General features: G+C 36.5%; 1 protein-coding gene across 3 annotated transcripts in view; it reads left to right on the plus strand.

The window, feature by feature from the left end:
- Nucleotides 1-15,403, plus strand: part of COG5 (component of oligomeric golgi complex 5) — a 205,739-nt gene that overhangs the window by 15,977 nt on the left and 174,359 nt on the right. For all 3 annotated transcript variants that reach the window (XM_074827780.1, XM_074827779.1, XM_074827781.1), the window contains exon 6: nt 5,668-5,788. In XM_074827780.1, coding sequence (XP_074683881.1) covers nt 5,668-5,788 — 121 coding nt within the window. The remainder of the gene's footprint in view (nt 1-5,667; nt 5,789-15,403) is intronic.

Consider the following 15,403-nt stretch of genomic DNA (forward strand, 5'->3'; position numbering starts at 1 on the left):
TGTGCCTCTTCATGAGCTACTGAGAAGTGCTTTGTATTGCAAAGTAGAAAACTGATCTTTGCACTAGCTAAGTCAGTTTTTAAGACATGGAGGGAAGAGGGAAGGGTTATCTTGAGTTCAGATTACTTAAATTCTCATTATTGTTTATGTAATTTTGGTATTTAATGTTATGGTGCCATTTTGTAGAAGACGCTTGTCTCCTCTAAGTCAATGCACGCTTGGCTGCAGTTTAGTAAAGAGCTTGGGAATTAGTTCTTTCAAAATAGTCAAGATGCAGCTTATGGAGCCAGTTGTGGTTTTGTAGTTTTATAAGCCCAGGTACATAGTTGTCCGTGTCTTTTGTAAATGGAGTTTACAGGAGAATGTAGGTCTCTGTTAGAGGATAGCAGGTGGGAGAGAGCTTATCACAATGATGGTGAGGTAGGTGTCAAACACTTCCATTGTTAATTTTACAATAGTTGAAAACTGTTCCATAGATCTTCAGGAGTCATTTAGCTGCATTCTATTCAGTTTATGGTTTGAAAAGCAACTTAACTCCAAATCCACAAGTGTTTAATGAGTTATTGTTGGAACTATTTGTCTTTGCAAGTTTACCTTAGCTTTGCAGAACTAAAAACTTATTTTTTAGTAGCTGAAATCTGAGCTGTGGATGTACACTCAAGTAGATTGCCATCTGCGGGTGACTGCTGTTATACAGTAGAGTAGATGAAGCTGCAAACTGTCATGCAGTTTCTAGTCTGGGGGCTCGTGGAGCAGCTGCAATACTCTCTTGTTGAACTTCTAGTATTTTCTACCTTATTTCAGTAGCAGTGAAGTTCAGCACGAAGCTCTTAATGCTCTGTTCAGCCAGTTTGTCCAGCTGCTTCTCCTGTTCTTTTCAGCTGGGCACTGGGCAAAACCTGTAACTTCCATGTGGCAGGTTAGGTGCAGCTGTGGAAAGGGTTGCAGGAATTTGGGGCTAAAGATGAAGATCATTTCTGCCCTGACCTTACAAAAGGTCAAACTGCAAAAGGACGTCTGAGAACAATGAGTCCCTGAACTTAGGAAATATTTCTTGGGTGCTCTTTGCTTTCTCTTTGCTGTAGCAGGGTTACATGGATTTTTCCTGTGGTATGAAAGCAGTATCCGTCCAAGGTCAGCATTACTCAGCCTGTGCCAGGGAATTTGTAATATCTGGCTTTTCTTGGCTGTAAGTCAGAAAAAAGAGGTGCAGGATAAGGGGAGCTTGCTAGGCTACCCTTCCTAGCATCCAAATCCACTTACTTACCTCAGTGTAGAAAGAGGAATCATGATTCCAGCTTCTCTGCCAGAGAGAGTCCATCCTTGGAACGAGAGCTACCGTCCCTCTTGTGTTGGTGGACACATAGCAAGTGCTTTATATTGTACTATACTGCTGGGAAGAGTTGAGGGTCAGGACAACTGAATTACGAAGTGAAGCTAGACTTATGGAGAGTTGAGTCAATAGGCCTCTGAAATCTCAACCCTCCTGCCTCCCCAGGATGCACTGCTGCGGTGTCTCTTTACCTGGCTGACTTGTTTGTTCAGGAAAGAAGGGCAACAGCACAGCAAACAGTTCACTTCCTGGCAGTGACAGGGCTTATGACATGAAATTGCTCCCAAATGCAAGACTAGTGACACTTTCAAACTTGCTAGTTTTATCAGTTGATGTACAGTTGGTAGAATAAGTAGGAAAAGGTAGATGACTGATAAAAGAGGTTGTTTTCTGTCAAAATCTGTGGGGTTGGCAGGTATGTTTTGCTGAACTGTGTGGTGTTTAAGGGCCTCTTGTGCTCATGATGGTATGATTTTATGCTTCTCCATTGATTGCTGTGGGACTACTCACAAACTGAAGGGATATTTGACTTGCATAAAGCTGGATTTTGCCATCCTTAATTGTTTTTAATATAGTCTGGCTTTTTCATAAACATTCTCACTGCAAATTCATTGTCAAGCTTCAAATCTAGTCCTGAATTCTAAATCTCTGCTGTGTGCTTGTTTATATTACGTCTTGCTCTGCTATTAGAGCTTCATGGCATCCCAAGGAAGCAGCAGACTCACAAAGCTTACTTCCTACTTTAAATCATACTGTCTTCTTCTGAGTCTTTCCATAGTGGATCACAAGCTAAGTGGGAATAGTTAACAGGTGAAATATGTAGACAGAGAGTTTGTCCTTCAGAGGGTTATTTTCTGTGGAGCTCTGTTTAACCAAGTGTTTCTACATGTTCTTTTAAATTTCAGATATTTCAGTGTTTAAAAACCTTTATAATAGCCAAATTTTTAAAACCTTCTTTTTTAAAAAAAAAATCTGTATTTTTAAAGTTATTCTCTCTTTAAAATATTCACCAGTAGCAGATTTTATCCTGATGCTACCGTAACTAAATAGTAAATGTAGTCTGAAGACAGTGGACTGTCTCATTTTTCTTCAGGCTTCTGTTATATATACATACAATTGCATTATGATCTGGCAGATATATGCAGTTGCATATGTGAGCTATGCACTGGCACATTTTCAAGTGGTCGTCTATAATTAAGTCTTCTTTCAATAATTTCTTAAAATTAAGTTGAGATTAAAAGTAAGAGGCTTTTTGATTGCTCGAATTGTAGCAATAATGCCTTAGTGTTGATATCAAAGAATTCTGTCTTAGTGTTGATATATTGCTTTAAATTTCAGGAGATAACTAACATGTAATCTCCAGAAAAATCAGGTTTTATTTTTAATTTTACTAAAACCACTGGGACTAACTCAGACCACTGGCCTTTCCCAGATTAATTAACATGTGGAATTCATTCCTTCTTGGATGAAAGCATCTCCTTCAGAAAAGCATACTATGTCAACTCAGGAAGGGAAATGTTTCCTGAATTAATTCAGGCTTCTGTTATGCAGGTGGTCAGGTTAGAGGATCTAGCACTGTGAACAACTCCACTGTTAGATAAAATTTTTAATTTCTGTTACATGGTCCTCATATATTGCATTCTTCGACGGTGTCTGGGAGTTTTATTAAGTTTAACAACTCACATAAATGGAAATACTTGGGTGAAACAGAATCTTTGTCAAGGGCACAATACAGTAGCAATCACTGTGAAGTTAAGCATGCATCTTCAGTGTCTTTGGATTTTTTACCTTCTAATTCACAGGGCCATAAGTTAAAACTTTTTTTTGCTCTTGTATCTAAATGTAACTTTTCCCATCTCTTATTCAGTTTGCTAGTCCTTTTGAAAGATTGTTTCTTGGGATAGGAGATAATAAGCAACAATTCAAAGAAAAAGAAATAATCTTTTGGCATATAAAGTAAAAGATGGTCAGATGATAACTGAAGTTGAATTCCTAGAGAAAAACATTAGCCAGAAGTACACAATTGGATTATAGAGTAATTAAATTTGAAAGCAAAGTAGTAATACTATGCCCTCTTATTTGGTGAAGCACAGTGCACTATATAGGAAGCTATTTTTGATTAATCTTGCAGAAATTTAGTTCACAGATGTGAAAGTGATAGGTGGATCAAAATCCTTCTAATTAAAGAAATGAGTTAATAAAAACTAACGTTAATCTCTCAAAGTAGGATAAGCCCCACTTGGTTCTCACTAATGCTAATAGAAATCATGTGGTTAAGTTGTCTTTGAATGATTAGGAAACCTGCACTTTAGACTATGTGATAAAGAGCCAAAAGCTTTGAGAGAAATTGTGCTTTCTGTGAATTGCCTCAGTGGGGCTTTTTTTAATTTTTCCTTTTTTTTCTGTCTAGATGTTTAATAAAATGAAACTATAAATATTTGTGTGTGCTGGCATAGGGAAGAGACTGACAAGTTGTACAGTCCACTGAATATTGGTTGAATTAACTCACTTGTGAATGCTTTCATATGTGTACTTTAACATTAGTTTTCAAGTCATTAACTTGAGTATAAAAAACGGGTTCAAAGTCTGTCAGATACTAAATATTTTTTAAAGTAATTTAAATTTAATTTTGTGGTGGTTTGACCTTGGCTAAATGCCAGGTACCCACCAAGTCGCTCTATCACTTCCCCCTCCTTCCCCTTTTTTCTCAACAGGGCAAAGAGGGGAAAAAATATAAGATAGCCAACCCTTGTGGGTAAAAAAAAAGCAGTTTTAATATAAACAAAGTGAAGCAAAGGTCTGTGCGCAGAAGCAAAAAAAAGAAAACAGATTTATTCTCTACTTCCCATTAATAGGCGATGTCGGGCCTTCTCAGGAAGCAGGGCTCTGATACCCATAGTGGTTGCCTTGGAGGACCAAGGGTGACCCCACCCCCTTCCTCCTTTCTCCCAGCTTTATACTGAGCAGACGTCATATGGTATGGAATATCCCTTTGGTCAGTTCGGGTCAGCTGTCCTGGTTGTGTCCCCTCCCAAGATCTTGCCCACCCCATCCCACTGGGGAGGGAAATGTCGGAAAGAGCCTTGGTGCTGTGTAAGCACTACTCAGCAGTAGCCACAACACCAGTGTGCTATCAACACCCTGCCAGCTCCCAGCATAAAACACAGCACCATGAGGGCTGCTACAGGGGAAAACCAATTCTGGCTCATCCAGACCCAGTACAAATTTTGATATCCATAAGGTAAATACTTGAGGAGGCTTTGCCTTCAGTACCAGGGAAAATACCTCAGAACAACTATGTCTTACTCGTTCCAAATTTCTCATTTACCTCTCTTGTTAATCAGATTGCCGATGTTGAACTGTACTGATGACTAGTACCGAAATCCACATACTTTTTTACTCTCCTGAGTCACATTTCTGAACTCTAGTTTAGATGTTACCCACTCCAGAATGTTGCTGCTCTCATAGCATGTACCTCCTAGCCCTCACTGACCCAATCCAGCCCTAGAGGAACTCTACACTTGATGTAACTCTTACTGTTTCTGTCTCTATTATTTACTGTGTAGAAGGAGAAGACCTATTTCAAGATCTTAGTTGAGTAAAAAATTATGAAACTATTATGTTTGATTCAGATGTCAGCAATGCCTTTTTTCCTAAATTGCTGGTAACGAAAACATACACAAATATGCTTCCTGAAAATTTACATATGCATCCATCTTATTTTTTAGCCAAGAATGCCATGTATTTTAATAAACCTATGAAAGAATGTGAACTAACAGTTGGCTGAATGAAAGTGACTGGCCTTATGAAAGTTTTGCTGAAAATGAGTTTTTACATATATTCCTAACATAAGAGTCAGTATCTGTAATAACAATTTAGCCTTTAAGTTTTATTATCCTCTGAAGTAAGTGCTGCCATTTTGATTATTTTGGATGAATATTTGATTGGCAAGGCCAACTTCTTAATTTTTCTAAAGCTTACAGAGGGGAGGAATATTGAGGGGAGATGTGCAATGTAGAATAAAGCTCACTTCTAGTTAGAAATAGAACATGTCTCTGTCACAGGGTTCTGAGTTTCCTTTTTTTTAACTGGAAATGACAGTGTAATCTCAGTAACCATGTGAATGTAATTACCAGCTTTAGAAAGTTTTGGTCTATATTGCATAAAACCATGTTAAAAAATCCTGAAAAAAGGAATTTCAGCGTTCTATAGTTCCTTGTTTTTATTCACACTCGTATTTCCTTTTTCGGTTAAAATATTTCCATATTTGAGGCCTAATATTATGTGGTCATAATGTAGTGATAATATCCCCTAATGCTATGATTTCTCTGCAGGCTGCCTGTGACTTGCTGCGGAGGATAATACGCATCTTGTATCTAAGTAAGAGACTTCAAGGACAACTTCAAGGAGGAAGCAGAGAGATAACAAAAGCTGCCCAGAGTCTCAATGAACTTGGTGAGTCCTTCATAGTTACTTCTAGAGGCATTTTTAGCTTGCACTCGTATGACTCACACTAGTGTTTGACTAAAAAACTAAAGAAACTCCCAAAATGTTTTACTGTGGTTCTTACTGTCTCTTTCTGATTTGAAATGAGAAATAGTATGGACAGAACTTATTATTACTTTCAAATTTTCATATGACTTCTCTAGATAAAGGTATTTAACAACATGAAAATTCTATGATAATGACTTGTGTTCTTTTGGGCAATAACTTTTTCGTGAAGCAATTAATTTCTTACTGGTTTGTGTTTGTATAAAATGCCTTCAGAGGCAGCAGATACATATTTAGCTTTTGGAAGACATTGCACTACAATAGGGCATAGTTTGAATTACAGTTTACGTCCTAAAATAAAATTATTTGCCCTGTGACCTTTATGAAAGCCATATGTGGTATGATATACAGATATCTAGCCTAATGCAGAGACTGTAGGCATCCTGCTGCAGTAGCGACTAATTTACCCTGTATTCTATTGGCTTCTAGGAAGAAAGATGAAATAGTTCTCATGAAGCTCACGTTACATTGCTAGATTGTTTTCCGTACTTGAGTTAGCTTGGGTACTTCCACACTGTGCTGCAGTGTTCAGTGAGGAGCATCCCATTAGTCTTGGAGATCAGTCATTGGTGTTGTATATGGTATCTTGCCAGCTGTTTCTTCTTTGATTTAATGGTATTCAATTTCTGCTTCCAAAAATAGGTTGTGGGAGGGTTGAACGATCAAACATTCAGTATCATCCTGAGGTTTATTGTGCATATTTGTCACTACTGCTCTTTTTATACTGTGTAATCAAAAAATTATTAGACAATGACTTAGTCTTATAATTAGCAGATGCTGTGTTGCAAATGGAAAGTTTATATAGTTATTTAGTATATCAGTTTGACTGAAGCACTTAAGCATCAATTGTAGCATTCTAAGCTAGAATATTTTTTATAATTTTCTAATTTTTCTAATTTTTTGTTTTCTTTCCCTTTTGGTCTCTCTTCACATCTTCAGTATATATAAAGTAATACTGTCTTTTAACTACCTGAATTACAAGTCTTGTGGGATTAATCTGAATGCTAGATCCTATTCAAATAATTACTACAATTTAATGCTAAAATCTGAGATATTTATCTTGTGTAGTTTTTAGGATTTCTTTCTTTTAAAGAAAAATGCCTTTTATTACTCTGCTTGCTCTCTTTTTCTTTCACCAATTAAAAAAAGAGTTTACATTTTCATTTGTTAAAGTGTCACAGTTTTTTGAGGTTATTATATTATTATTATTGTTAAAGATGAAGGGAAACATGTCCCCTTAGGAAGCCCTTTTGAGTTTCATCCTACAGTCCATAGCAGGGGAACCAACTGTTGTGGTCCTTAATTTAATCCTTAATTAATCCTTAATTCTGGATGGTTTATATCCAGGCAAAATCCCTTGTCTACTGTCATTTCTCTCTCCCTCTCTTTTCCTGGTATCTCTTCCTTTCTTCTCACTTACCTCTCCATCTGCATCCCTCACTCATCTTTTGACTATCTGCTCTTTTTGTCCTCTGCTTCCTGCCTTGGCTGGTCTGAATTCTTACTGCCTCCCAGCTGGCCATGAAGCCCAGCACCTGAGTGGATGGGAACACCCCACTGAGGAGGGGCTGGTGTGGGACTGTCTGTCTTGTGTGGTGAGGTAGTGGCTTACTGGGTATGGGGTAGCTCTGCTCAGGGGGGAGGAAAGTGCGCAGTAGCTGGAGTCGACATGGTTCAGAGTACTGCAGTGGAAGTCAGTGGGAAGGTGGTGTGTTGCAGGGAGGCTGGATTTTGGGATATGGCTGGAGAAGCACCGTGCTGTGATTCTGGCTAGGTGGTAGACATGAGTGGTGTGAAAGTCTGGTATTGGATAGGGAGCTCTGCATCATGGAGGCTTGCTTTTGAATTGGGGGTCATGGCCAAGAGTAATACTAATTTGTGTTTTTGGCCAGATATTTCTGAATATCCCTTTCAGCTGTCATTCAGGGAAAAATTCTTCCTATTGTTTGTTACCTTTCTGTTGTATGTGTGGTGCAGTATAATTTCTCCTCTGTTGAAATCAGCAGCACTGTGATATTACTGTGAAAGCTTTGCACTTTCTGTGGTATAATATACCTTTTACTGCTTATAGGTTATTCTGGGTAGAATCTTGGGATAACTGGCCATTTATTTTTACATACTGTTATACTCTGTGTGTGTGTTTGGGGGACACAAACGTGTGTGTGCCTATTTAGGTATATGTATTCAACATATATTTCCTCAGCAAATCTATGTCAGTTAATTTACAGCTTTTTACTTAGTTGTGTCTTGAAGTTTATTTTTCAGTCATGGGAAAAGATATGATAAAAATATAAAATCTTGGAATTAGAAATATGGGTCGGTCAGAGGAACTACAAGAAACAGTAGCTTTTACTGAGAAGGGTTTTTTTATTGGACTCTTTGTTAAGTTGCTAATATTCTGCAGATCTCCAGCTTCAGCAGATGATGTTAGGAACTTTATTCTGAAAGCACTTGTTAATACTGAGATTTGGTAATCACTGAGATCTCTACTTAAAGCTAGGGTACATCTACAATTCCTCTGTGTTGGACTTTCACGTTCTTTGAAATTAACTTCCCACTTTGACACAGTAAGAAGAAAAAATTCCGTATGTAATTTTTAAAGATTAAATGTGATTAATATATGTGTGTATGTATATACATATATATGTAAAACCCCAAACTTTCTTCTGCAACTCCTCCACCTCCGAATACACTTCTTTGGGTTCTCTGACAAAGTAGAAACAGAGCTGTGATAGTCCATTGAATAAGCTATTAGCTGCTTCTCTAATGATGATCCTTCATATTATACAACCCAATTCAGCATATGGATAAGTAAAACAAGTGCATATTCAGATGTCAAACGATGCCTAATGCAGTGAATTACATGCTCTGACTATGACTCTTGGTGATATTTTTTATACAAATATTTTATAAAGTGAAAAAGAAATGTTCCTAAGCAAGTTTAAACTATAGAATGTGACAAGAAAATGGTACACTATATAGAGTTCCCTTTCACTGAAGGAGTTCTGTAGGTATTAAAAAATCTGCTGTCTTCTATGTGATTATGCAGAAATTACTGTCTGTAACAGTGGCCAGTAACTGATCAGATGAAGATGAAAAAATTCTTAGTTGTGCAGTGAATGGCTGGCTTGACTATGGACAGGTTGTTAATTCCAGCTGTGAGTTACAGAGTTAGCTCTGGACAACAAAGGATTTATATATTTTGCTTGTTAAATACCTATAACTGATGTCATCATTATTCATATAAATGCCTAGACTTATTTTAATTATAATAAACTTGTAGTCTCTATGTATGGTTGTATTATAATTTATTTCACAGCAAGTGAATTTATTTGCTTGAGTGACCGTGTGAGCATATAATACTTGTAGGCAGGCTCTCACAGCAGCCATAATTTTGCTCTTTTGTAAACCCAGGGTTAGTCTGGGGCTAAGCTGTGCAGCCACAAAATGGATGGGAAGGGGTCTATTGAAATACAGGTTGTGTGTCTTCAATATAGAAGTTGCTCCAGGACAATACTGCCTTTCATGTAACTAACAAGAAGGGATGATGGGGGAAGGTAGGACTATGACCTTACTTTAAAGCTAAATAATTCTAGAGGAAAGGCAAAACTTCAGTTACGTAAGTCTACCTAAAATGGAGAAAACCCCACGTATGTATTGTGTTCTTTACAAAGATGGGGGAAAGCTTACACGTGGCAGTTATTTAAGCTTAACATGAGAATAGAAGACTTAAGGGAAATTCAAAGAAATAAAGCTCAGTTTTGATGATACTTGTAAAGAAATGTAACTTGGATGGATAAAACTGAAATGTTAGGGTATGCATGATACTGGGTGAAAATACAATTTGAAACAAGTTATTTGGCTATGTCTGGAAGGCCTCTTTGTAGCTGGCACAATGTAGGTGATGGTAGCCCTGTCTTCTAAAGTGCACTCCAGAACTAGTGATACCTGCACAAAAGTGACAATGATCTTGAAAAATTCTCCTGTGGATGTCAGAAAAAAATTGGACTTAACACCTTTCTAGGGTAAACAAGATGGGTCATGATATCATTTAAACAAGAAAAAGCTTGTATATAGCTGATAGGTCTGTTCGGATCAAAATTAGTGGAAATGGGACGAGGGAAATGACCTCTTGTCTGTCTGCCTTAATGGGTATTGCATTGGTGGGACCTTGTCTCATCTAGTATTGAGATTTCTCTGTTTAAGTGTGCTTTTCTAGTATTCTACCTACATGTAGTACCCTGGAGTTCCCACTGAAAGGGACAACCATTGTAAAGACTGTGAAGTTATCTATAGTATTATAGCTCATCACCCAGTTTGGGTCATACTGTAATATGAAATAATGCTTGATAGAGGGAGAGAATTAAATTTCTTTGTGAAAATTCACTGTTTCTTTTTACATTTTGTTCTTATAGTTATGTGTTGTAGTAATGTCACATGGTCTGTGTTTTCCCCATCTTTGAAAATGCTTATGACATTAAGTAGAGCAAAATATTTTCAAATATTTTAAACCTAAGAAGTCTGTTTTTTTCCTTCATTTTCTCTGTTGCTGTTAAAACATGCATCTATTCCATAGAAAGGAGAGTGTGTCCTTTGTGTGTGTACTTATGTGTATTTATACATACAAATATAAACAATATGTGTATTCATCCTAATGTATCTCAACTACTTTTCAGAGTAATCTCATTGTTCTTAGTGGTTATCTTTGGGAACTCCTGGGGAGAGAGATAAGATTCCAGAAGACTGGAGATGTTGATTTATCGAAAACAGGGCTCACTGGCTCCTATTTTATTTAGACAACTCAAACTAACGCTACTTCCTTAAGCAAAGAAACTCTAGAACAAATAAACTATTTGTAGGAGTTTAGAATATAAAAGTGCTGTGAAATAGTAGGCCACATAGATTTATCAAGAATGAATTCTGTTCAACCATATTTCCTTTGTTGGCAGCATAACAGGTTATAGGACTAGAGAGATCAATGACTGTCTTATAGTTTGATTTAAATAGGGCTCTTGACACCATGTCACACAGGTAGGATCAGCAATATCTAGATTAAAATGTTGTGGAATGAATGCAGAAGTTTTGAGAAAGCTGTACCCCAAAAGTCATCATCAGTTGTTCACTGTTGCCCAGCAATATATCAAGTCAGATTTTGTTGAAATGTGTTCTGCAACTGGCTAGTGTTTTCATTAATGTTTTGAATGATGTAATATGGTATATCCTTATTAAATTTACAAGTAATAATCAAGCAGAGAATAATGGAAAGTATGTGGGGAAACAGGATTAGAATGAAGAATATTCTTAGCAAATTGGAGATATGTCTTAGCTGAACTGATTTGATTTCTCTTCCAGACAAGTGCAAAGTTCTAGCAATAAATAGTTGTGGTTAACAACAGGAAGAGGAGAAATGACTGTATAGATAACAGTTCTGCAGAGAGGCTTGATAGTTCCTCACAAATTGAGTGCAAGACACTTGTTCATTTGTTTTGTAGCAGCGTGACATTGTTGGCAATGAAATTTGTGCTGATCTTTACAAGGAACGGTGTTGTGTGCAAGGCACTTGAAACAAATCTTTTGTTCATGCTTCATCTGGAGTATCAAGTCCCTTTTGAGGCACCTCTTTCAAAGAAGATGTAGGTTAATTGGAGAAAGTCCTAAATACAGCAGTAATGATGGCTGAAGGTCTTGAGAACGGGCAGTGGGTGGAAGAACTGATAGTGTGTGGCTCTTTGGTTTGGAGAAGAGGGGTCTGAGAGGCAGAGTAACATTCTTCAGATAAATAAAAGTTTTTCAGATGGGAAGGGAGTAAATGGCTCTCCATATCCACTGTGATTGAAACAGTAAGTAATGGGCCAGAAATAAAGCAAAGAAAATTTTTATCTAAAATGTTAGGAAAGGTTTCTGCCAGTGATGGTAATTTCAGGGGAGCTGTGAAGTCAGTTTTTGAAGCTTTTTTAAAAGCAGTTTAGACAAAGCATGTATCAGGAATAGTTTAGATATAGGTGGTTTTGCCTTGAAGCAAGGAGAGTGAGTAAGCTGACCTGCTACCAGTCCTTTATTTCTCTCAGAGATGCCCCCTCCACCCAACTCTGTTAATAGGAAACGTATGATAGGGAAGGGTTTTTTTTTGGGGGGTGGTGGTGGTGGTGTTTTTTTTCTTTTAAATTGGAGTGCTTGATGTAAAATTTGCTTCCCACAAGTTCCCACTATGCCCAGATACCTCCTGGAATATTAGGACAGTGTGACTGGAAAATGCATGCCTTCGTTTTAGTTCAGCCTCCTCTTACCACTGCTTCAGATGAAATAGTAGATAAATTTCCTCAGAGACCTTCAGCTCACCCCTCTGACACAATTACTTCTCTTCGGGTTGTGATTGACATGTAAGTTAACTTCACACAGTTCATCTTGTTACTGGAGCACTGCAAAAATTGACCCTCAAAAAATATTATGTCAATATTCACTAGTAGAATGCAGTGAGCAGGAAAAGGAAGGGGTGGTACTGGCTATGTGAACATAAATGTCATGTATCTATTTTTTTTTCTTCCTTTGCCAGGAAAGAAGGCAAGCTATCCATTTCTCAGTGACCTAACTGTTTTTAAGAAAGATGTTAATTTACTCCTGTAAATTTTTAATATTTGGGAATGATGATGAATATAATTTTGTGTTTACCAAAATACTAAGCACTACTATTTAGTATTCAGGAAACAACAGTTCTAATTTGTTGAAAACTTAAATAACTCATTTTAGTAGTAAGTGTTCATAGTTATTTGTTTTATACCAGTTATCCATATCTATTGCAAGTTGGAATTACCTGTACCTATTGTTTCCACAGTGTGTTTTATTAATTGAATATTAAACCAGCATAAATTACCTGACTAAAACACAGAGACTTACTCTGTAGTGATTGCAGATTGGCTGACTGTAATATTTGTCCTTCAGGTTAAATATTGTATAAAAACTATGCCATTCTAACTGCTGCAGTTTTTGAAGTAACATTAAATATGTGTTATGTGTCTGTACACAAATATTACTAAACTTGCAATGGTAAGATATCTGAACACCTGCCACAGATACTATGGTAGCTATTTTTCACTGCTGCCTTCTTCCCATATTCTCTTCAGTGATGAACTTAATGTTTTTTTTCTCTTCCAAGCAAAAATTTAGAGTGTACGACTGCGAAGCCAGATCTTGTGTTGACTGCAATTGAAGTGAGGAAGGACTTGGTTACTATCATGTCAATGAGGTCTTTACTGCTAGTACACAGAGCAGACAGATTTGTTGATATTAATATTGCTATGTGCAGTTTCTCATAAGAATCAACACGCATCAATCTGGAGGGAAAAGTTGCTTTCATGGTGCTTTTGCTTAGGGATTTAGATGCATTACAATTTACTGCCTTGTGTGAGACCTAGTGTCCTCCAACATAATATAGCATATGTCTGTGTAGCACAATGCACTGTTTGGTAGGGGTAAGTGGACTGATTTGATTAATAGAAATTACATGGCCATGCTAGCATGATGCTTTGCTTGGGGTAATTAGTCCTGCTGAGAATGACTGAATTGTATTACTGGCCCAGAGCCATCTGCATTATTTTTGAGTGCCACTGCTTCAGGTGGTACATCTGCATTCATAGTAAGTGCAAATACCTTGCTAAAATGTTTTTCTTCTGTCCCTGATGGTGTTAGCAGTAAGGCTGCCAGACCTTCACTGAAAGTGTTTGGGCTAAAATATACTATGCCTTTCTGTAGTTGAGTGTAACCTCCATGTTCTTCAATTTCATGTTGTTCCGTTCAGTTGAGTTGTTTTTTTTTGTTTTGTGCTGTTTTTCCTGAGGCTCTGTTACCATAAGATGGAAGATTTTGCAAAAAGTTGTTGCACAAAGTTTTATTTGTAGTATTCTAGGCCAAAAAACCCTCTCGGGTGGGAAGGTCAAGCAGACATACAAATAATTTAAAAGCCTTAATACTTGTAGCTTTAAAACCGAGAATCTTGAACTGTTTGGAAACTGAGAAATCATTTTTATATAAAACCTTAATTTTTCCAAAATCAGACTTATGAAAAATTTTACAAATAATGAGAAATTTTTCCCAAACATGAAGTCAGTGTCACACGTGAAATACACATATAATACACTGAATTGCTTTTCTTCAGCATCTCTATTAAAAACTGAAAATGATGGCATGTTGCTCTAGTTACATTGTGATTAATTGTGTATGGTTAATAGTGTATTTAATCACAAAATAATTGTATAATATATAATAAATAAATATATATATACACGTATACCAGATACTGTGTTTCTCATGGATAATACTGGTCATTCTGTGACAGTCAGGTGTATTGCAAAATTATTACCTTTTTAAATGTGATAATAGAACCATTCAGCTTACATTCATACAATAGAGGAAATTGTTATTTTATACTTTGATAAAGAAAAAGAAGAAAGCGTATTTGTAGTGCTTCAATTTACTATGTTTAGAAATATTCTGGTTTTATTAGTTGATCTGTCTTTTCAAAGAAAGGAGTGCTGTGAAATCTATGGATAGTTAGTATTAAAAAATTCTCTTGGTTACTAAGAAGATCTTATTATTTTCTTAGTATTGTTCCTGGCTTTATGTTGCCAAAGTCACTACTTGATTTATTGTAAATTAATGTAAAAGGGAGAGCCACTCAAGCTTCTGCTGAGTTCTGTTATTTCATGAATTATGATATACAAGCAAATATTTTGTGTAATGAGTGTAGAAGCTAGTTCTTGTGCTCTTCTGTAGTTGCTATACCACCCACTTATTTCTTTCTCTGTTTCAATTATGCATAAAACAGTCTAGGACATCTTATTTTATTTTATGCCATCTTTACCTTTTATGCAGAGTTAAGGAGCTTCTGTGGATATTAATTTATTTCTTGTTGGCCTTTGAAATAATGAAAGACCTTGCTAGTATGTAACAAGTTCATTAATTTGAACTATTCACTACAAGATACTGAATTAATGTGCATGTAAAAAAAGGACTTGCAAAACTTAATACAATTTTTCATTAGTAAGAGGCTAATAGTGTAAGACCTCTTTATCCTCTTTGAACAAAGCAGACAGAATGTACAGATTTTAGCATCAAATTGTGTTTTGCTGCGATTAGGATTCCTAGCTTGGAAACATTATGTTAGACAAAGCATTTTATGTAAATAGTTGGTATGTTTTACTTAATCTCTGGCATGCGTTCTTTCTAACCATTTTCAGTAGAAGACACTAAATAATTACAGGCACATGACAGAAAAGACTAAGTTTGAATTGATAGAAGAAAAAAATATCCTGTTGGAATTTTGTTTTTCAACATAACTTTAAATTAGTATGACTTGAATTTACATTTCCTGAGGTTTTTAGAAGTTTGTTTTCTGTTAATGTACCTTCAGTGTAGTTTCATCGCTGTGTCACTGTTTTCCGAAGTCATAACTGTTCTGCTCTCTTAACATTTAATTTTCTTCATGCATACAGGTCTAAAAAATTAATCTGGGTATAACTGTAA

This window comes from Strix aluco, chromosome 5, assembly GCF_031877795.1.
Source record: "Strix aluco isolate bStrAlu1 chromosome 5, bStrAlu1.hap1, whole genome shotgun sequence".
Taxonomy (NCBI): Eukaryota; Metazoa; Chordata; class Aves; order Strigiformes; family Strigidae; genus Strix; species Strix aluco.